Source organism: Paramisgurnus dabryanus, chromosome 11, assembly GCF_030506205.2.
Source record: "Paramisgurnus dabryanus chromosome 11, PD_genome_1.1, whole genome shotgun sequence".
In the NCBI taxonomy this organism is placed as follows: Eukaryota; Metazoa; Chordata; class Actinopteri; order Cypriniformes; family Cobitidae; genus Paramisgurnus; species Paramisgurnus dabryanus.
In genome coordinates, this window is record NC_133347.1 from 13,685,782 (window position 1) to 13,709,422 (window position 23,641).

General features: G+C 35.9%; 2 protein-coding genes across 5 annotated transcripts in view; both read left to right on the forward strand.

Moving 5' to 3' along the window:
• The first annotated feature begins 1,187 nt into the window (after nucleotides 1-1,187).
• LOC135729318 (tumor necrosis factor receptor superfamily member 5-like) lies at nucleotides 1,188-21,048 on the forward strand. 2 transcript variants are annotated; one of them, XM_065246859.2, is made up of 10 exons: nucleotides 1,188-1,426; nucleotides 1,711-1,800; nucleotides 2,779-2,904; nucleotides 2,999-3,154; nucleotides 3,508-3,592; nucleotides 3,694-3,857; nucleotides 19,442-19,455; nucleotides 19,645-19,691; nucleotides 19,775-19,865; nucleotides 19,961-21,048. In XM_065246859.2, the coding sequence occupies exons 1-9, from the start codon at nucleotides 1,381-1,383 to the stop codon at nucleotides 19,854-19,856; spliced, it is 810 nt and encodes a 269-aa protein (XP_065102931.1). In that variant the 5' UTR covers nucleotides 1,188-1,380; the 3' UTR covers nucleotides 19,857-19,865; nucleotides 19,961-21,048. The 2 variants fall into 2 exon arrangements, with proteins under 2 accessions (XP_065102931.1, XP_065102930.1); XM_065246858.2 differs by lacking the exons at nucleotides 19,442-19,455; nucleotides 19,645-19,691; nucleotides 19,775-19,865; nucleotides 19,961-21,048 and adding exons at nucleotides 4,175-4,188; nucleotides 4,905-4,951; nucleotides 5,035-7,635 and having other exon boundaries at nucleotides 1,197-1,426.
• Nucleotides 9,673-23,641, forward strand: part of LOC135729319 (tumor necrosis factor receptor superfamily member 14) — a 28,700-nt gene continuing 14,731 nt past the window's right edge. For 2 of the 3 annotated variants that reach the window (XM_065246864.2, XM_065246863.2), the window contains exons 1-2: nucleotides 9,753-10,177; nucleotides 10,376-10,385. In XM_065246864.2, coding sequence (XP_065102936.1) covers nucleotides 10,135-10,177; nucleotides 10,376-10,385 — 53 coding nt within the window. In that variant the 5' untranslated portion in view covers nucleotides 9,753-10,134. Of the gene's footprint in view, nucleotides 10,178-10,375; nucleotides 10,465-10,686; nucleotides 10,706-16,765; nucleotides 16,856-18,023; nucleotides 18,150-18,244; nucleotides 18,401-18,770; nucleotides 18,856-18,961; nucleotides 19,431-23,641 lie in introns of those variants that run through there. The other variant, XM_065246862.1, reaches the window with a different exon arrangement.

The following is a 23,641-nucleotide window of genomic DNA, read 5'->3' on the forward strand; positions in this document are numbered from 1 at the left end:
ACTTTTTCCTGTACCACTGCTTGAAGAAAGTGTCTTCTAAAAATTAGCAGTAGGTCTGAGAGTTGTTGTTTTTTTATTTCCATTTTCAACCCAAAAAGGTCCAACAAGCTCATCTTTAATAATACCTGTCTGTGCCTGCCTGTATTGTATAAGACACTTTTTTCAAGCAGTGGTATATATACACGAGTCATCTTAATATGTATAATGTTAACATTAATGAGACTGCTATTTACAAATAATGAATCCAAACTGAATGTTCATCTTGTTTGTCTCAAAGCATGCACACAGAAAGCTGTCAGCATGCAGGTTCTGATTTTTGAGTCCTCTGTTGCACTTTAAAAAGCTTCACATGTCCAGATAGGTTTCATACAATACTTTCATGTGTTTTGTGTATTTTTAAAATACAAACTACTATATTGGTATGTACATTTTCCACACAGTATTTGATATTTTATTTTGAGACATTTTACTTGTATTTTTTTATTTTAAGTATATTGTCATGTATTTGTTCCCATCTCTGCTACTTTTAAAGAACAATACCCTGCTGAAAAAACCAGCATACCACCAAGACCAGCATATGTTGTTTGTTGGTGCTGGTTTGCTAGTGAACACCAGCTAAACCAGCACCAAACCAACATTAGCACCAGCTATACCAGCAACAAACCAGCATTAGCACCAGCTAAACCAGCATCAAACCAGCATAATTCCCATGCTGGTTTGATGCTGTTTTTTTCAACAGGGTACTAGTACATTTAAAGTGCAATATTCTATAGTGCAATTTACCACACTAACAAATACATATTTATATTTAACATTTGTAAACTGTACAATATACTTTGCACATGTGTAAATAACTATCATACTTACATCTTTGTATTATTTCCGTAATTTTAATGTTATGTTTTTAATTGAAATCTCTCCTGTCTAGGCTTTTGAAGAATGGTACATGTATAATATTGAGGAAATTAATTGTGTTTTTCTATTCAGTCAGACCCATGAGATGTATAACTCAAATATACACACCCGCATCAAGCTTTGATCTTATACTGTTAATATGAACAAAATAATTTATCACAAATGTAAAGCTGTTTTTTACCTATTGTAAGTCTAAAATTAAAACAATATATAATTAAATACAATTCTGTGCATAAATAGATTGATGCCATTATGTCTGTATTAGTTTTAATCGCATAATGTACAAGTATGTATTAAAAAGGCAAAATAAATAGGCCTTGGTCCTGCGATCTTCTCAATCCGCCGGTAAAAAAGAAAGAAGAAGAAGAAGATCTCCTCAAAATGGCGGTTTGGAGATGATAACAACGACGACGACAAAAGGGAGGACAAAAATGTTGGGTTTGTTTGTATTTCAAACTGAACATCATGAAAACCACGTTGGTTAAACTTCGCGTTGTCATTCGCGCATCAGGTACGGTCAAAAACAATGTGTTTCAGTTGTGTTGTCGGGAATATCGAACGACCACAACGGAAACATTTAGCATTTTCTAGCTAGCTAACGTTACGGTGACTTCAATTGAAAGTGAAACTACAAAAATATAGGACAAATTAAATGTAGCTTTTATGTTTGATCAAATATTGATAGATTAAATGATCAAAAGATATCCAAGCCACCAAATTAATCAACTAAAGGGAATATGTTGTATGAAATGTTGCCGATACAGGGCCTAACTTGCGTATTCATTTTCTCCGCAGTTCTGTACATTCTTGTCACATTTGGAAATACTTGTGGGCCAAGTGAATATAAATCATCTAAAGGTGAATGTTGTCCGATGTGTAATATAGGTAGGCAAAGAACACACAACACTTAATAAACTAACAATAAGGTGACCCAACATTAAAACTTACAATGTCTTTTATGACCTATGACATCTAAATCACCCACAAAGACTATAAATTACTCAAAAATCATTTTATTAACTGCTACTTTTTTCTTTAATCTTATACATAGTGATGGTCGTTTTCGAAGCACTGCTTCATGAGGCTTCGAAACATTTACGAATCGTTTGTTTCGAATCAGTGGTTCGGAGCTTGTTTCAAACTGGCCCAAGTCACGTGATTTTAGCAAACGAGGCTTCATTACGACGAGTCATAACTGTTATGACTGTACAACGAGTCATAACTGTTACGAAACGTTTCGAAAATCCGATGGTTCAAAAAAAAAAAAAAAAAATCCGATGGTTCACCACTAGGGGGAGTTGATCACATGACCAGTGTCTAATATGTTTAGGTGAACTCGGGTCAGTTTTATGATGAAAGTTCATAAAACATTTATCCTTTTGACTAATAATGACTAATAACACTGCCATTTTGTCTACTTTTTGTTTATAGACAGATTTAATGACAAAAATGTGCATAATTAAAAGGGTATTTAGTTTTAATGATTTGTTTGCCCTAAATAAAACTAAAAACACATAATAGACTTTTAACTATGTCTTAATTAAGTTAAATAATAAAAAAAAAGTGTAAAATGTTTGGACATATCTGCTTTTACACTATTTTGACCAGCAGGGGTTTGCCAGCGTGTGTGGTGTTTCGAAGTGCTTCGAAAAACTGAATCAATTTTCGAAGCAATTGGTTCAATTGATTCGAAGTTTCGAAAAGTTTCATTTCTTCCATCACTACTTATACAAGCCAAATAGTAGTCGTTTCATGGAGTATAGTTTTGGTTTCATGTACTCAATTGTACTTCTAACGTCACCCATAGCAGTACACTGAATCTCCCATGATCTTGTATGTTAATTGTCAGGTGTTTTTCTGTAGGGTTAGTGGTCTATCGTGAGTGCCTTGGGGATTCTAGCACAACATGTATACCATGCTCTCCAGGAACATATATGAATGAACCCAATGGCCTTTTTAAATGCTTAACATGCAGAAACTGTAGTAAAAGTAAGTTTATATTTTCCCACGTTTTTAAATGTCTTTATAATGTTTAGTTTTCACTTCTGCCTACACATAAGTGATCCTAAATGTGCTCTTGCAGGTCAAGGTCTTTACATTCAGAGTCTATGCAATACAATAAAGGACACCATCTGTGATGTGCTGGATGGGTATCACTGTGTTGATTACTCAAATTCACAGTGCCAACTTGCTCAAAAGCACACTGTATGCAATCCAGGACAAGAAATAAAAACACCAGGTCTTGTTTCAGAACACTTACAAAAACTATTTACATTTTTGTGCATAAATTTAAGCATTATTCTATAATTTAACTGTTATGTTGTTCAAAATCGTTGTAACAGGATAACTTAATGGGGCTTTTTTGACATTATAGAAAATGTCCTCATTAAATGTTATTATATTGTGAAAATGGGCCAGGATACTCTTAATGCCCTTTTGTGCCTAAAAAATACTGTTTTTGTGTTTTACAAAAGAAACATTCATAACAAGAATGTTTTTAATGACAATAAGATTAATAAACAATATTTATATGCAAATGTACATGTTTAAAGTATGTAGCTTCTCTGAGATCAGTATTTGTAATGCTTACAGGAACGAAGAGGTCAGATACAAAATGTGAGGACTGTCCTTCTGGCTTTTATTCTCCAACGGGTCTAAACTGCACCAGATGGACAGAGTAGGTTGAATGTCATTTGTGCTCTAGCTTGTTTGTGTAGTCTTGTTTTATGTTTTAATAAAGAAGTGCATTAACTCATGTATATTGGTTTTTGACCATAGTTGTGCAGCTAAAAATGAGATTGAGAAAGAAACTGGCAGCTCCATAAAAGATGTCACATGTACACCGAGACGGAGCAGATATGGTCTCTATATAGCAGCTGTAACTGCAGCTGTCACATTTATATTATGCTGCATGTGTCTATTCCTGGAGATGTGGATTACACGTGAGTACATGCAGGGTTCATCTGAATTGAATTTGTAGCTAAATTTAGTCTGAGTGATTTCATTTATGGTCTGTTTTGGTGACAGCTAATCTATGTCTGATTTAACCGGTGATTAAAATAGTTAATAATTTGGTATCTTCTCGAATTAATGACTTGATGTCATCCTGCTAATTTTGAGATCAGTTGATTCAACTTTAAAAATTTAACCTAAATACTTAAAGAGTTTTCAAAGAGAATTACAATATTGTGTTTCATTGTACTACTGTACTTGATTTTGTTTTCACCTAACAAATAATTTGCCTCTTACTCTTTTATAGGTTCTGCGCTTAAAGTAAGTCCTGAAATTCTTTGTTTTAAAAGTGTTGTATTTTTATACAATAGAAATTAGGAATGGCATCTAATACATTCTTAGCCTGGTATAACCAGACTCTCGTACATTCATTTCATTTGTACAGAGAGCCTGGCCACGCTCCATAGCAAAGCGTTACTTCCGTTAAGGAGGGTCCATTGTTGAAGTTTAAAACTATTGGATCTGCCCAGAGTCACTCAGGATCTGCCAAAGCCAATCGCTAACATGTGGTCGTGACGTATTTCATGCACCGAAACCGTCCGGAAACAAGAAGTCAGAATAATCAGACAAACAAAAGTTAGCAAACCTGGTTCTTGCTCCGGCTTTAACTTCTGTATATTCGGCAGTTTTGCAACAACGGACCGAATAGCTTTTCTCACGTCTTTCTCCGCTGCCATTACTGAACTACAACTCAAACTGACGCACGACCTCAACGTCATCGTTCTTAGCCACCCCCATCTGTTCGCTGATTGGTCCTGCAGATTTTTGCAGGAGAAAACGAAACTCTATAGAGAAATCCCAGACGTACTGCTGAAGCGAAATGAAAAATAAGCGGAAGCGCGTAGGAGGGCGGAGCCAGGCTAATACATTCTTTCTAAATTACATATTGTAGATTTCAATGTCTTTACTTTACTGTTGCATATATTACATAATTGCCTGCATTTTGACAAATTTTTTACTGGTGTCATACTGTACAGAATCCCACACCAGAAACGGACCAAAAGAAATCAACACAACAGACAGCGTAAGAATAAATATGTGCCCACTAGTTATGAAGGTGCCACAACCTTAAAATAAACCTAATACATACACATTGTTTGTTTACAGAGAGGAAAACGAGGATGATTTCCACAGTCAACCCGTGGTATCTTGTACAAGTACAGACCAGAATCCAATGTTGCTTCCAACGTGACATTGTCAGGTTAGGAGGCTGTGTCTGAAATGGACATTATATAAATTCTTTGTACAAAACCAAATCACGCTGTAATGTTGATTTACTATAACATGGACTGTAGATGTGCTCTGGTAGAGGGTTTAATCTTCTCCGTGTGGACCTTGTTGTGGTGGAGAAGATTTAGGGCCCTATTTTAACGATCTAAGCGCATTGTCTAAAGCGCACAGCGCAACGTCTAAATGGGCGTGTCCGAATCCACTTTTGCTAATTTAACGACGGGAAAAATGGTTTGTGCGCCGAGCGCATGGTCGAAAAGGGTTGGTCCTGTTGTAATGGGAGTATTTTGGGCGTAACGTGCAGTAAACCAATGAGAGACTCAGCTCTCATCCCCTTTAAAGGCAAGTTGCGCTGGCGCTATGTCTAATCCCTATTTAGATGACGGACTTTGTAAACTGAAAAACTAAGCGGAGGAGGAAGATCCCCAGTTTAAGATTAATGTTAAATAATTGTGTTGTTTTTCACTTGTATTGAAATTGTTATTTTTTTATTAAAACCTTTAAAACCCGTTTTCTTTTAGTCATGGAAGTAAAAAAGCAGGCTTATAATTGCTTTAAATGTATGGCTATCCAATATCATCAAAACATAATTTACAAGCATGTAAGATAAGGTTTGTACTCTAAAAATACTTTATTTGTAACAAACAGGAGATAAAGAATTTACAAACGGCTCTCCTCACGTTTCAGCACTTTGGACAGCGGTTTTTTAGCAAAGAGTTTTTTTAAGCATTACTTAAAAATGTTTCTCATCTCACCATATCCGCAGGTACAGAGTCATCATATACAATAAATCCATGAGGTAGCATAAAAAAACCATTTAAAAACAGACGCATTTGTTCAAAGCAAAGCATTTATTTACTTACCAGGCTGCAGGTGAAGCAGCTCTTTGTGCCTTCTAACGTCTCATAATTAGTCCTCATTTATGTCCAAGAGACTCAATAATAATCTTTTACATTCAATCCTTTAATCTTTCATATTTAAAAGCATTTTTGTTCTGCTGCGCATTCATGTACTTTGTGATAAGCAAACCTGCGTTGTCCTCCCGTTTATAGGCGCATTTTACTAATGCGCTCTTTAAATAACATAAAACACATTTAGACTTTAGACCAGGTTTTTGTTGGTCAATGGCGTAGTCTATTTTAGTTGCCTCAAAATAGCAACGCGCCAACAATGCGCCTTGAACACACCTCGTTTTTAGACCAGAACGCCCATGGGCGCAAAAGGGGGCGCAAATGCATTTGCTTTTTAAACAACGCGGCGCTAAACGTGAAAATTAGGGTGGAAACTAGCGAAAGACACTTGCGTCGCGCATTGCGCTGCATTGCGCCGGGTGTAAGATAGAGCCCTTAGTTCTTGATGAACTAAAGAAAGTGTTCATGGAAGCTTTCACTGCCACAAATTTCAACTGCTTCAAGGAGGGCAAACAACGACAGTAGGCCTTTGGCTCTAGAGTTGACTTAATATTAAAACATAACTATTAATATAGTTAACAGAGACAGACTAAGTAATTCCCAACATGAGAACAAAAAGACTGCAATTAAAAACATACTATAACTTTTAAAACTATGGTTGATTAACATTGATTTGATTGCATATGTCAATGTTAACTTTAAAAATATTTAAACAAGTAAAATTTTTTGTTTCATTTGCCTTAAAACTCACTCCTCTTTTAAATGTGAAAATGACATTGTTCTCCTATAACTAAAGCCTTGATTTGGATCAGTAGATAGTATGACTTTTCTGTATCATCCTCTACCAGATGAGCTTCAGAAAAGCTATGTAATGTTTAGCTTATATTAAGCAAAATTTTTACCTAAAGTTATTGTAACATATATTTCATTTTGTATGAGTATAGTCGTCTTGTTTAAATGCGACATTTTCTAACTTTGAGTAAATATGTGGTGGGGATTGATCAGTGGGAAATTACAACATTCAAATAGCAGAACAGCAGACATTTTCTTTTTGAAAAGATAAAACTTTGTTATTGTATTAATTTCTACTTGTAAATGTGCATTTACTTACATTTTTATTGTATGTACTGATTTACTATGTAGTACCTTCAAGTTTTAAATTACAAGTATTGTTTTAAAGATTTATAAAACTTCTCCACTCTAAAACAAGTTGTTGTTTCAATTGTTATAAAATGTATACATTTAAGTGTTTCCAAATACTTTTTGGACTCATTGCACAATAAAAGATTGTGAGACAGTTACATATCTGTTTAATATGGCAATTTGGAAGCTACAAAAATGTGCACTGTGTATTTCCTGATATACCAGCAGCAAGCCTCTAACCCTCAACAACAATAACTCAATTACCATAGATTAAATCTGATTTAACACAGAGCTGCAGATACAAAAAATTTGTTTAATGGACACTTGTGAGAGAGGCATAGACCACTTGAGTGGTGATAATAACATTAACTGTATCACTTTTAACACAACATAATAGAATAATATATAAAGTAGCCTACAGTATGTGTTTGCACTAATGTCTATCAATAAAAGGTTCATGTTAAAGGGATAGTTCACCCAAAAATAAAAATTCTGTCATCATTTACTCACCCTCATGTTGTTCTAAACCTGTAGGCCTATAAGTTTTTTTGATAAACACAAATTAAGACATTTTAATACACAGCTGATTGTAACCATTGACTTTCATAGTAATAATATTTTAGTATTTAGTATTTTGATAAATGATAGTAACCACACAGTTGATGGCACCCATTGAATTCCATCATATTGTTTTATTTCTACTATGAAATTCAATGGTTATTTTCAGCTGTGTGCTTAACATCATTTATCAAAATATCTTTGTTTGTATTTATCAGAAAAAATAAATTCATACATATTTAGAACAACATACAAATGAGAAAATGACAGATTTTTCTTTTTTGAACAAAATTCTAATTTTTGAGTGATTTATCCCTTTAATCCACTCACAAGTTTCCAATGTCAAATAATTTAACAATAATGATGACACATTTAATCATGTTTCCATTACAAGCACCCTGAAAATTCCAGCAGCGCGTGTAATCCAAATAACATTTCTTAATAAAATTGTGGTTTTCTTTTGTAACCTAAATGATATGAATCAACCAAGATTGACATTTGTCAACAACACTGTCTAAAAGGTCAAATTAAATATTAAGTTAACTGTAACTTCAAGATAAGCATGTGAAAATCAGGAAACTGTAGCCACAGGGTAACCTGGCATTAGGTTAGCAAAAATCTAAATGTTTAGGTAAAATGAATTTTTAATAATATTGCCTATTATATAATTTCCTACACAGGCAGGCTATTAACCTTATGTGAAAAAACAATATAGTTAAGTGCACACAAAGTAATTATTTTCAATGCTTCACACAAATAGCTTAAGTTTTTAAGCTTTAGTTTGAAATAAAACCATCTTTAGAGAAATCTAGTTTTATTAGGCTTGCAAACAATTACGGCTATCAGAAAAGACAGAAACCTTAAGTTGTAATATTGACCTTCATCTATCACATCAGATATCATGGTCATGTAGATGAACGTTATACAACATAAGCAAAACCACACCTTACCTTACTGAGGATGCTGTGTGGCTCCTCATCCAGTCATTTAGAGACTTCTTATTGACTACTGTAATGCTGTTTCAAGCATGTTTTCCAGCATGTAGCTTTAAATCTTTACAGATGATCTTTTGAAGCATCTTTTCATCTCTCTTCACCGGCTACTGGCAAGTTCTCTCATTACATAATTTTCTGCCCGTGTCACGGGCCCATTGTCTTGCATGCACTGTACTACACTTCCTAAAAGCTCGCAATTGCTGAAAGAGCGACCCCTTGTGGTGACATAACTTTACCGTTCATTCAACTTCACTACAAGGCCTCGCATTTGGATAATCCTTACAGACTAGTACCTCCCTGTATTTAAGAAACACCCAGAAACATCTTATTAGTGAACGCTTGACAGGAACATGGCCGTCAGGGAATCTTACAGTATGTAGCCTATTTTATTAAATAATGACTTTTTGAGAGCATAATAAAAATAATTAAAAGTGTTTATATGTCAGGAGAGATGTAAAAAAAGAGTGTGATGGCAATATTACACACAGACAATATTACTCACCATTGGTACCTTGTGATCTAGAAATGAGCAAGCCCTCATGGCCATAAAAAACACAAACCTTTTACTCATAATACTTTAATTCTTCTACAACCACATTCAAAAGAGCATTCTTAGTAGTTATTTCTCAGAAAATATATTAAATGCTCTAAAAAGTTAAAAGTATTTAAAGTAATTTTAGGAGCCTGTTCTTTGTCTTATTAGTTACTTCCTCTTAGTGAGCAATCACAGGTTCAACTGTAAAAGTGTAAAAACCTGAAAGGCCTTTAGATATACAAAAGCCTGTCAATGAGTGATTAAAAATGTAAAAAAGAACACTAAAAAATATTCTTGTCTCTTTATATTCGAAGGTACACATACATATACAAACAATGAAAACTACACTGGGTTTCAGCATTAAGTATTTATTTATTTATAAATGTAATTCCAGCAAATATGGCTATAGGCCTATTCATGTCAAGAACTGGTTAATCTACATACAAGTTGGGGAAAGGACAATTTGGCATCACGGTTGACTGCAATGTTTACCAATGCACACATTGGCAGAAACGAGTCTGCATGAAATTAATTAATAGTTTAGATTCCTGTCATTATTACTTTGTTACTGTCATTATTGTTTTGTTATATTATTACTTGAGTGGTGGTTGCATTTGATTGTTATTACTGTGAAGATGTTTCTGACTGGCAATACAAATTTAGGGCTGCAAAATGAAACTCTAAATTTAAAAGTCTAACCACAAAATGCTGCAGTTCCTGTTGGCATTTGGTCTTGTGATTAGTACTTGTATTTTTAAGGGACTCAAGATGGGAGTTTGGAGAAGACGATAACAACAAAAAGAATGCAGAGTTTTCGTCTTTCAAACTCAATACAATGAACATGACATTTGTAAAACTTGCTGTTATTCACATATCGGGTAAGGTCGACAACATTGTGCGATTGTTTTTTAAAAGGAAACATGTAATGTTAGTTCTATTAAATGTCTGTCTTGATTTAGAAGTTAAAAAGAATCAAAATTTTTAGTTACCAAAATAAATCTACTATATTGAATGTGTTGTATAAAATGTTGAACGGTTGCAAATTTATTTAACAAGGGCGTTGCTTTTCTCCACAGTTCTTTACATTTTTCTTCCAGTTGGAAATACTTGTGGTCCATATGAATACAGATCTGGTCAAGGGTTATGCTGTCCTATGTGCAATAAGGTACACAGCAAAATCACCAGTGTTAAATATTCAGGGATGTTGTTAAATACACAGTGTTAATGCTGTTTTAACACTAACATAACACTGCCATTGTTATATCCAAGACAGTGTCAGTGTAAAACAAGGGTGCTACCAGATTTAACTATAAGTGGTGTAAATCAAACTACGCCTCCACTTAAGGTATTTTTACCTTAAGGATTTTACCACCATTTTCTTTTATAGGAGGACCTGAAGAGAGCAGGTAAATTAGTCTCATAATATATACATGGTTTAGCTAAATTAAATTGTTATTTCTCTGTCTGATTATATGCAGCCAAGGCTATGGGCTATGCAAAAACTCCAACAACGAAATAAGCCATTTCCCCAACTACTTAATTCATCACAGTTTAATTAGAACTTGTTACTTCGTTCCCTTGTTTAATTAATTTACGTTAAACGGTTGGTATAAAACAATTTTAACCAAGAATTATAATATACACAGGAGATATGACTGAAACACTTGAACCCTCAATTATTCATTAATTTCAAGGCTCTCAAGTTTTACCAAAAGTTTGGAGTGAGATTACCTGGGTGGGGCCCCTCAGGTATTTGCAGCAGCAGGCCCTCGACCCCAACCAATTCTCTCAAGTTTTAGCTAGCAGTTTAGTTTTACCTATTGTTTATAATTAACCAGCACAAAAAGAAAATGTATTTAGTTACCACTTGTAGTAAACTTTTCAATTTTCATTTACTACAAATGGTACATACATACATTTTTCAATACATATTTAGCACATTTTAGTCATAGTGTCTCAAAATAGCACAGTACACTTAGATGTTCTTAAGATTATCTTTACACGTCCTAAAGAATTTTTAGCATGAAGTACAAAACTAGTATGTGAAAATAAAGCACTTGAAGTACTTTATGGAAGTGTACTTCAACCTGCACATACAGTATTGCAGATCTTCCCCTCAGTGTCTATGTCAAGCTCTCTTTGTGTGAGAGAGATATAATAGGCTATACATTTTAGCTTATGAATGGTGCTTTGCGCTGTTTGTTGCACATTTGATGCCTTGATAAAAGGGCAATATTAAATAAAAATCTCTACTCCTTTCATTCATTTCAGGCAGCCTCTAAGTTATTACTCTTATAGTTTCAGTTAAGCTAAAGTGATTGGTTGCAAAACAGTTGCTAATAAAATTATTAGGCCTATTTAGAGAGAGAGACGTTTAATGTGACAAAATGTCAATCATCGTGTGATAACGAAAATATAATTAGGCCTAGCTAGACCTGTTCTGAGCAGTTGTTGTCAGTGAACAGGCTGTAAAACTGTTGGCTACAGACACTCATGAAAAACTGATGCTGATTATCTGGGAAACCTTCTCTAACAGGCTCAAGTTGCCATTGTTTGTGTCAAACAAGTTGTGAATTTGTTGTAACATATAGGGCCCTATTTTAACCGTCTAAGCGGATTGTCTAAAGCGCACGGTCTAAATGGGCGTGTCTGATGCCACTTTTGCTAATTTAACGATGGGAAAAATGGTTTGTGGGCCGAGCACACAGTCGAAAAGGGTTGTACATAATGATTAATGGGTGTGTTTTGGGCGTAACGTGCAATACCCCAATGAGAGTCTTATCTCTCATCCCCTTTAAAAACCAGTTGCGCTGGCGCGTTTAATCCCTATTTAGATGACAGGCTTTGTAAACTGAAAAACTAAGTGGAGGAAGAAGACCACCAGTTTAAGAATAATGTTAAAAAATATGTTGTTTTAACTTTTTTAATTAAACCTTTAAAAGCACATAATAACTTGTAATTTACAAAGCTTTTTGGAATGTAGTTTAGAGCAATGGAAGAGATATAGAGTCATTATTAAATTTATTAAAGAAATAGGGTTATATGGGATAATTTAGTTTTTTTTTTCTTTACTCTCGCTTTTCCTTGTATATCGGTGCTCCACACTCCAGTTTAGTAGGTGGCGGTAGTGCACCATAAGCTGGTTTGCCAACCGCCATAAAATTACAGAAGAAGAAACAGGCGTTGGTCTTGTGATCTAATGCTCCTAAATGGCGTTTAAAGCGTAACTAAACCCCTGGTCAGAGGCTGACTCCACCCACTGCAATATTTGAAAAATGCAAGAAAAGTGGGCAGATCCCAACGGAGATAGAGGGGACGAACTAAGCTCGTATCAAGTGTGTGGTGAGATCGTAACAAGGGCGTGGTGAGCTTGAACCTGCTTACGTCACGAGTCATTTCTTGGACCCAACATCCAATAGGAAAATTCACCTGCAGTAGCCACCGTTCAACCTCAAGAGGGCAGCACTCAGACGTTTTTACACCATATATTGTAGTATTGAAACACTTTATATCCAAATGTCAAAAAACTTACTAAAATCAATGAACAGCACTAATAAAGCGTCATTCTTACAGATCATTAACTAAAAAAAGTTGGTTTGGGGTTAAGTTACTCTTTAAGAGATGATGATGACGACGACGACGGAAATGTTGGGTTTGTTTGTTTTTCAAACTGAACATCATGAAAACCACGTTGGTTAAACTTCGCGTTATCATTCGCGCAACAGGTACAGTCAAACGCAATGTTTTCCAGTTGTGTTGTCGGGAATATCGGGACCACAACGGAAACATTTAGCATGTTCTAGCTAGCTAACGTTACGGTGACTTCAGTTGAAAGTGAAACTACCAAATTATAGGACAAATTAAATGTAGGTTTTTCCAGGATTTAAGTGCTGACACAAATATAGTCTACACACCCACTTCAAGCTTTGATCCTTACTGTTTAATATAAACAAAATAATTTATCACAAATGTAAAGCTGTTTTTTGCCTATTGTAAGCCTAAAATTAAAACAATATATAAATAAATATAATTAGCATGGATAGATTGATGCCATTCTGTCTGTATTAGCTTTAACCGCATAATGTACAGCAGGGGTGTCCAAAGTCGGTCCTGGAGGGCCTGTGTCCTGCAGAGTTTAGCTAAAACTTCCCTCAACACATCTGCCTCAAAGTATCTAGTCTGTCTAGTAAGACCTTGATTAGCTGGATCAGGTGTGTTTGATTAGGGTTGGAATAAAACTCTGCAGAGACACCGGCCCTCCAGGAGCGGACACCCATAATGTACAGTATGTATTAAAAAGGCAAAATAAAAAGGCCTTTGTCCTGTGATATAAATGCTCAAAATGGCGGTTTGGAGATGATGATGACCATAGATGATGACTACGACGACAAAAGGGAGGACAAACTGAACATCATGAAAACCACGTCGGTTAAACTTCGTGTTATCATTCGAGCAACAGGTACAGTCAAACGGAATGTGTTGTCCGGAATATCGAACGACCACAACGGAAACATTTGGCACAGAGTCGTATAATAATAGAGTTACGACACTCACATAGACGTCCGTTGTAAGAATGGAATGCGGAAGTAACAGCGTTTCATGTAGTGACCGGTAGTGACGCATAGTTCCAAACGCAGCACTGAAGCCCATTCATTTCAATGGCACCTGCTGGTAAATCGATGAAATTACCGTTTCTCTTTACATTTTCGGACATTTCATTAATATAGTCAACAGTGATATTTTATGAACTCTGCTGTAGGTAATGATTATCGTTAATAATAACTAGTAAAATGTTTATATTTTAATGAGTTGTGTATAATGTGTGAATAATATAGATTTAATGGTTTAATATTTTATTACTGGTGGCCATCTACTTTATACTTATCTTTTTTATATATTACGAGTAACACTAGGGGGCAACAGCGACAAGCTAAATGCCTTATAAGAAAGTCACACTGCTTACAATGCTGCTATGTGTTTCATTGTGTTTGGTAAGTAATACGAGTGATGTATCCTCGAAAATCATGTATGATTATATTAACATTTAATGTATGTACTATAAATACAATTAAATATTAATTTAGTGTGTTTATCTTATGCTTCACTGTTACAAATAACCGCGTTGGCGATCTTTTTTGTGATTTTAATATAGTAAAAGTGTAGGAATTATGTTTTTAGCAGGTTGATAGCCATTTATATAGCCATATTTTGCTACAAAAATAAAAGATAAACTGTGTTGCTGTAGTTGGTATAGATAACCACAGTTATCTTTGGGCCACAATTAACTGTTTATCTTTATTAACTGTTTTACTATATTTACATCACTCCCTAGTAAAAAAAAACGTTATAAACATAGTAAGTATAGTGATCAATTCACATTACAAGCTAATATTTATCTAAAATAGCTGAAAACCTATGCAAACAGATTGACAGCCCTGCTTGGTTTGGAACTGCAGAACGTTACATGAATCACGTGACCGCACGGCCAGTGGCGGAGCCAGAGGGGTGTCCAGGGTGGCACTGGCCACCCCGTGTGCCACCCCAAATTTAATGCGCTACTTTCACTTAATCGCTATGTTTATTTTCGACGTGCGGCAGCGCAGCACATTGTTTAAAACATTATGAATATTAACCCTCCCTGCGGTCGCGGCGCAAACTCTTTATTTTTCAATCACTGCGCAAAGAGACTTGGATTACTCTGCTGATTTTGGACATACAGATATGATTTATACATCATTTAAAACGTTAAAGTGTCATTTTTTGTATAAAAACTGAATGTTGTGCTTTTCACATAATTAAGAAAATATACATACTGCGCGTTCTGTTATCTCTCCATCAGTGACGTCTTTTCAAAAACGGGTCAGAAAAAAATACTGTAACTTAACGAATACTTTTCATAACATCAGAAGATAAATGTCATGTCTACATGCTTGGAATCTCTTAAAATGATTGTGGACTGAATAAAGTCTAAGATTGCCAATTCTTTTTACAACAAAACCCAGCACCATGTTTTCATTCTTGACGTGATCTTTATAGGCTACTGTATTATTGTTAATTCGACTGGATTGCCAAATTGAACTTGAAAGCGCGTTGCGCATATCCGATAGTGCGCGTGCACAGCAAGAGCTTAAACGCCTTCATGATCGCAACTTCGCGTCTTTTTGGTTTAAACGGACAAATGCTCATACAGGTATGTCAAAATAGCTGTCTTGGTGATTTTCATACTAAACATTTGGTTACTGTACGTCTTGAACGAATAAACATTTTATTGCATTCGGTCTTAGCCTAACCTGTTGAAGTCTCTCTGTCATTAAAGTTAATTAAATATCAAAAGAAAAAAGAAAAAATGTTGCATCTTCTGTATCTTCGTAAATAAACATTGTGTTGAGCTCTGCTATTTGAAGTAAGTTTAAGGTTTATCATGGAGTTTAGATTTCCTGATCTTTTGCTTCATTAAAGGGATAGTTCACAAAATGAAAATCATTTTTACATCCTTATGTTGTTCTAAACCTGTACGAATTTCTTTTTTCTGATGAACACAAAAGAAGATATTTTGATAAATGATGGTATGCAGACAGCTGTAACCATTGACTTCCATAGTAGGAATAAAAACAACATGATGGAATTCAATGGATATACCATTAATTGTGTGCTTACCATCATTTATCAAAATATCTTCTTTTGTGTTTATTAAAATAAAATACAGGTTTAGAACAACATAAGGGTGAGTAAATGATGACAGAATTTTCATTTTTGGGTGAATCCCTTTAACAGACAGTAAATCAGATGTAAGAAATACAGTAGAAAGATTTAAAATTCACCCTTATTATGTTTACATCTAATGCGATCAAAAGATTCATTTATGCTTTCTTGATACATGGTTACACGTCATTTTCTTTTATGGACTATGGACCCCCTAAAGTAGCTTTGGCCACCCCCTGGCCACCCCATTAAAAAAATCCTAGTTCCGCCACTGCGCACGGCGGCGAGATCAAAGCGTTTCGTAACTCTGTTATTATACGACTCTGATTTGGCATGTTCTAGCTAGCTAACGTTACGGTGACTACAGTTGAAAGTGAAACAAATTATAGGACAAATTAAATGTAGGTTTTTCCATGATTTAAGTGCTGACACAAATATAGTCTACACACCCACTTCAAGCTTTGATCCTACTGTTTAATATAAACAAAATAATTTATCACAAATGTAAAGCCGACCACAACGGAAACATTTAGCATTTTGTAGCTAGCTAACGTTACGGTGACTTGAGTTGAAAGTGAAACTACAAATAGGACATTTAAACGTAGCTTTTATATTTAATAGTAACAAATGATCAAAACATATCAAAGTCACCAAATTAATCAACTAACTGTTAAAGGGAATTTGTTCTAGGCTATGAAATGTTGACTTATTTAGCTGGTGTTGTTTACTAATACAGGGCCTAACGTTATTTATTTTCTCCACAGTTCTTTACATTCTTGTCACATTTGGAAATACTTGTGGGCCAAGTGAATATAAGTCATCTAAAGGGGAATGTTGTCCGATGTGTTATATAGGTAGGCAAAGAACACACAACACTTTATAAACTAAGGTGACCCAATAGTAGAGTTCTCAACAGGTCGGGCCGGCCCGACGGGACCCGCGGATTCTGGTAAATAATATAAGCAAATGAGTCAGGTCGGACCTCGGGCATAATCTTTCACTGCGTGCACGCCTACTGCCTGGAGAAGAGGAGTTGGAGAAAAGTAAACTTGCCGCAGGTGAATTCACAGTTGCTTGCTGCTACTACCAGGGGAGCAGGGTTTTATATTTTATTGAAGCTCCGCCATTGATTAGCCGACCCCCACCTGCTGTTAGCATTACATTGACTCTCATTCATTTTGCCGTCACTTTGACCGCGAATAACTTTCTGAGGCGTTTAAAAACTCCATTTGTCCATTGATTATTTCTAAAGAAACACGAAAATGTATAAAAGGCTCCATCACCATGTATCTTACGTTATGGCCAAGTAGAAGCAGTTTTTGTAAAAAAAAAAAAAAAAAATAGGCTAACGATTGCGCCATAACCTGCGACTCTCTGTCGCACAGTAGAGAAATTACCGTATGGACAGGAGGAGAAGCTCGTAGGGAATTATTTACTGTCTATGAGGCAATCGGGTGGACGTGGAGGCATAAAGTCAAGGGAGATTATTAATTAGAATACTTACCAAAATTTGCTCCTGTTCAAGCTCGCCGTCTCTGAAAGATTCGGTGGGTGATTCAAATTTCTCTTGGCACGGCTATTAGAAGACTTACAATTGTCAGACAGGTTGCTCACGTCACGTGACATCTTCTTCTTTGAGCTTATTGGCGGCTCGGATTCCTACAAGAGCATTACCGCCATCTACTGTGGGTAATGGATCAGAGACACTATCCTTACCCCAGACCATCGGGTCGGGTTGTAATTTTCAGGCCCGTTGAGAACTCTATCCAACAGCACTACACTGTTTGTCTTTTATGACCTATGACATCTAAATTACCCACAAAGAAAATACATTCTTTAAAAAATTTTTTATTAACGGCACATTTTTTTTCTTTAATCTTATACAAGTCGAATAGTCATTTTATGCAGGTATAGCTTTGGTTTCAATTTCATGTACTTGTTTCTGACGTCATCCACAGTAGCAGCACACTGAATACCTCCCATGATCTTGTATGCTTATTGTCAGGTGTTTTTTTTCTGTAGGGTCAGTGGTCTACCGTGAATGTAGTAAAAATGTTAGCACAGCATGCATACTATGCTCTCCAGGAACTTTCATGAATGAACCCAATGGCCTTTATGAATGCATAACATGCAGAAACTGTAGTAAAAGTAAGTTTATATTTTCCCACATTTTTTAAATGTCTTTAGAATGTTTAGTTTTCATTTCTGCCTACATGCAAGTGATCTTAAATGTGATCTTGCAGGTCAAGGTCTTTACATTCAGATTCAATGCAATACAATAAAGGACGCCGTCTGTGGTGTGCTGGATGGTTATTACTGTGTCGAATACTTCTATTCACATTGCCAACGTACTCAAAAGCACCGTGTTTGCAATCCAGGACAAGGAATAAAAACACCAGGTCTTGTTTCAGAACACTTACAAAAACTATTTACATTTTTGCACATGAATTCAAGCATTATTCTATAATTTAACTGTTGTGATGTTCAAAATCTGTGTAACGGAGGTAACTTAATCACCTAATGATGTTTTTTTTTTGACATTATAGATAACAGCCCTATAGTACTTATTAAATGTCATTATATTGTAAAAATGGGCAGGATACTCTTAATGCCCTTTTGTGCCTAAATAACACATCTTTGTGTTTCTCAGAAGATATAGTCAGAATGTTTTTAATTACAATAAGATTGACTATATTTTTAAATGTATATGCAAATGTACATGTTTAAAGTATGTAGCCTCTTTGAGATCAGTATCTGTGATGCTTACAGGAATGAAGAGGTCCGATACAAAATGTGAGGACTGCCCTTCTGGCTTTTACTCTCCAATGGGTCTAAACTGCACCAGATGGACGAAGTAGGTTAAATGTCATTTGTGTTCTGGCTTGTTTGTGTTTTTATTTTATCTGTTATGTTTTGATAAAGAAGTGCACTAACTTGTGGTTATTGTTTTTTTACCTTAGTTGTGCAGCTAAAAATGAGATTGAGATAGAAACTGGCAGCTCTATAAAAGATGTCACATGTACACCGAGACGGAGCAGATATGGTCTCTATATAGCAGCTGTACCTGCAGCTGTCACATTCATATTAATTTGCATGCATCTATTCCTGAAGCCTGGGATTACACGTAAGTACATGCAGGGTGCATCTGAATTGAATTTGTAGCTAAATTTAGTCTGAGTGATTTCATTTATGGTCCGTTTTGGTAACAGCTAATCTATGTCTGATTTAACCGGTGATTAAAATTGTTAATAATTTGGTATCTTCTCGAATTAATGACTTGATGTCATCCTGCAAATTTTGAGATCAGTTGATTCAACTTTAAAAATTTAACCTAAATACTTAAGAGTTTTCAAAGAGAATTACAATATTGTGTTTCTTTGTACTACTGTAGTTGTTTTTATTTTCACCTAACAAATAATTTGTCTCTTACTCTTTTATAGGTTCTGCACTTAAAGTAAGTCCTGAAATTCTTTGTTTTAAAAGTGTTGTATTTTTATACAATAGAAATTGGGTATGGCAATCTAATACATTCTTTCTAAATTACATATTGTAGATTTCAATGTCTATTTTTTATTTTACTGTTGCATATATTACATAATTGCCTGGATTTTGACTAATTTTTTACTGGTGTCATACTGTACAGCATCCCACACCAGAAACGGACCCAGAGAAATCAACACACCAGACAGCGTAAGAATAAATATGTGCCCACTAGTTTTGAAGGTGCCACAACCTTAAAATAAACCTAATACATACACATTGTTTGTTTACAGAGAGGATGATTTCCACAGTTCCACATCTAGCGTGGTATCTTGTGCAAGTACAGACCAAAAGCCAGTGTTGCTTTCAACGTGACATTGTCAGGTTAGGAGGCTGTGTCTGGAATAGACATTATACAAATTCTTTGTACAAAACCAAATCACGCTGTAATGTTGATTTACTATAAAATTGGACTGTAGATGTGCTCTGGTAGAGAGTTTATCTTCTCCGTGTGCTGTTGACCTTGTCGTGGTGGAGAAGCTTCAGTTCTTCCAGGACTTGATGAACTAAAGGAAGTTTTCACGGACAAAGCTTTCACTACAACAAGTTTCAACTACATCAAGGAGGGCAAACCAACAACAGCAGACCTTTGGCTCTATAGTAGACTTAATATTAATACAGGAGTATTAATACAGTTAACAGAGACAAAGTAATTCCCAACATGAGAACGAAAAGACTGCATTTTAAAACTATGGTTGATTAACTGGAATTACATACATCAATGTTAATTTTATTATTATATAAATCCTTAAAGAGCATTTTACAATTCCTTTGGTGTGTAAGTGTGTATTAGTACATGTTAATGATATGAAAAAGGTACAAATCCCAAAGTAAACGATGATGCAAGTTATCACTTCCAACTTAAATATTTTTTTCTTGGACTACCGCAAACACATGGATTGTAAGCAACAAGCTACTTCCTGGGCCTCCTGTCAGTATTGCTTTGGAAGTAATCGTCCAAACATGGAGCGTCACATTTTCAGCTGAAGGCAGAGATATTCAGGCCAATCACAACACACTGTTTAGTTCTGGCCAATCAGAGGACACTGCGCTTTTCAGAACGATGAGCTCTGTACAAAATCAACACGTTTCAGAGAGGCAGAGGCAGAGCATAGAGGAGCAACAATGTACAGTATGTGGAAACATTATACATTCTTGATTTGGATCAGTGGATAGTCTATACTACATTTATGCTTCACTGGCCCTGTCCCAAATGGCACACTCCGGACATTTGGACTTCCTCAGAGTCCACACTTTGATGACATCATGTAGTGCAGACTTTAGGGACCCTTGACGTGAGTTCACAAGGGTGCACTGGAGTCGTATTTTGGGACAGACTCGAGCCGGAACGTGCGGAAGGTGCGTATCTCCTCCCATCCACCATCTGATTGGTGCTCTTTCACAAGGACTTCTGGATTGGTAAAGTGTGTGTAGCCTGCAGCAATCCGGGCTTCGCCGAAGACCGCATCAAGGGTGTGCTGATGAGCACACTTTGGGGTGTAAAACACCCTACGGACTCGTAGACTAAGCGAGCATGCACTTGAGAGGAACGGGTGACAGTTAACAGGTTAAACGCATTATATTGTACTTTGATGTAAATATGTGGTGAGGATTGATCAGTGGGAAATTACAACTTTGTAATAGCAAAATTAATTTTTTTAATTTTAGTATTAATTGTTACTTGTTCTTGTGTATTTACTTACATCTGTTTTGTATGTACTGATGTATTAATATACTAAAAACTATTTTTTAAACATTTATAAATTTCTCCACTCTATAACAGTGCTTGTTTGTTTCAATTGTTGTAAGACAGTAACATAGTCCAACTACTTTTGGACTCATTGCACCTAAAAAGATTGTGAGACAGTAACATTGCTGTTTAATGTGGCAATTTGGAAGCTACAAAAATGTGCAGCACGTGTACACCAGAAATATGCACTGTTAATTTACTGATATACTAGCAAGCCTGTAACCCTTGGTAATAATAAGTCAATGACCATATATTAAATCGGATTTAACACAGAGCTGCAGATACCGAAAGAAATTCAATGGAAACTTATGAGAGTGCCAAAAAACACTTGAGTCCTTACATTTGCATGTTACAGTGATTGTGAGCTTAACATTCACTGTGTATTACTTTTAACACAGCAAAACAGAAAAATAAGAATTAAAAGTACAGTATGTGTTTGCACTAATGTCTATCAATAGAAGGTTAATGTTAATCCACTCACTGGTTTCCATTGTCAAATTATTTAACCATTATGATGACACATTTGATCATGTTTCCATTACAAGCGCCATGAAAAATCCAGCAGCGTGTGTAATTCGAGCAACATGTTTTCATAAAATTGTGGTTTTCTTGAGATCGATGTGTAACCTAAATGGTATTTGAATCAACCAAGACTGGCATTTGCCAACAGCACTGTCTAAAAAGGTCAAAATGTAATATTTTATAAGTTAACTTTAACTACAAGAGAATCGTGTGAAAAGCAGGAAACTGTAGCCGCATGGTAACAAGGCATTAGCTTAGCATCTGAGGCGGTTTCTTGCACTGACCTATCTTAAAATACATCAATGCCCCTTTTTTGCCTCAAAATAAACACAAGTAATGTTTTTAATGTTTGTTCAAACTAGTTATATTTTCTAATTAAACTTAGGCCTAGTCCTGGTTTAAGATAATCCCTGTCCGGGAAACCACTCCGACATGTTAGGGTAGGATTTCAGCTCTACAAAAATCATAATAGTTTATTGTAAAACACATACAGGTCTAAACAAATCCTTTATTAGTGGTGCTTGCATTTATGCAAAGCATCACTATTACTATCTTGCATACTTATTATTATTAGTGGTGCTTGCATTTATGCAAAGCATCACTATTACTATCTTGCATACTTATTATTATTATTAGTGGTGCTTGCATTTATGCAAAGCATCACTATTATTATTGCTCAGGGATATTATTATTATTATTATTATTATTATTATTATTCTTATGTCTGCACATTTTTCGGCGCGTAACTCGTCCCGCACGGTTTGCCGTAGTCCCATGAAAGAGGGCTCAAATCGACCGGTTTTTTGAGGAGATGGTGGCTATGACTTTTATAAGCGGTCGGGTGCAGAATTTCCGAAAGGGGGGCGAAAAACCACCCGAAAAATCCCATTGACTTAACATTACGCCAAACTTTGACAAGTCATAGCTCCGCTCGAGGATTTTGTAGAAACATGTGGGTTACAACATTTGAAGAGGGTGGTAGACTCTGTAAGAACATACATCGCAATGGGGTGTAAGTTGTACCCCTGGGGTGTAAGAGGTGCCCAAAAATGCCCAATGAAAAGTCAATGGGGGAAAATACCATAGACTTAACATTGCAAAAACTTTGACGGGTCATAGGTCCGAGCGAGGATTTCGTAGAAGCATGTGGGTTACTAAATTTGAAGAGGGTGCTAGACTCTGTCAGGACGTCCCCCGCAATGGGGTGTAAGGTTACCCTAGCAACCATTTTGGGCACCCTAGCAACCTATCCCATAGACTGCCATTACAAAATGCCCAGAGGGATATCTTTGCACCACAGTGTCACAGAGACATGGGGGTGGGCTCATTTTACTCAGGCATCCAATCAGCCTCTCAGGACCCTTGCAGAGTTACTAAGCCACGCCCCTAGCAACCACTTTTGAACACCCTAGCAACATAAAATTCAAACAGTTATATCTCGGCATCAGAACATCGTAGCGACACGGGGGTTGGACCGTTTTACTTGTGACTCGGAGTGTAATCACTTGCCACATCATTGGCCACTCCCAAGCCACGCCCCTAGCAACCAAATATGAGCACCCTAGCAACGGAATAAACAAATCGTTATATCTCCGCATCAGAAAATCGTAGAGACACGGGGTTGGACCATATTACTCATGACTCAGAGGGTAATCATTAGTGGATGCCAAGAGGTATTAAGCCACGCCCCTAGCAACCAAATATGAGCACCCTAGCAACCGAATAAACAAAGCCTTATATCTCCGCATCAGAAAATCGTAGAGGCACGGGGGTTGGACCGTTTTACTCGTGACTCAGAGGGTAATCATTAGTGGATGCCAAGAGGTAT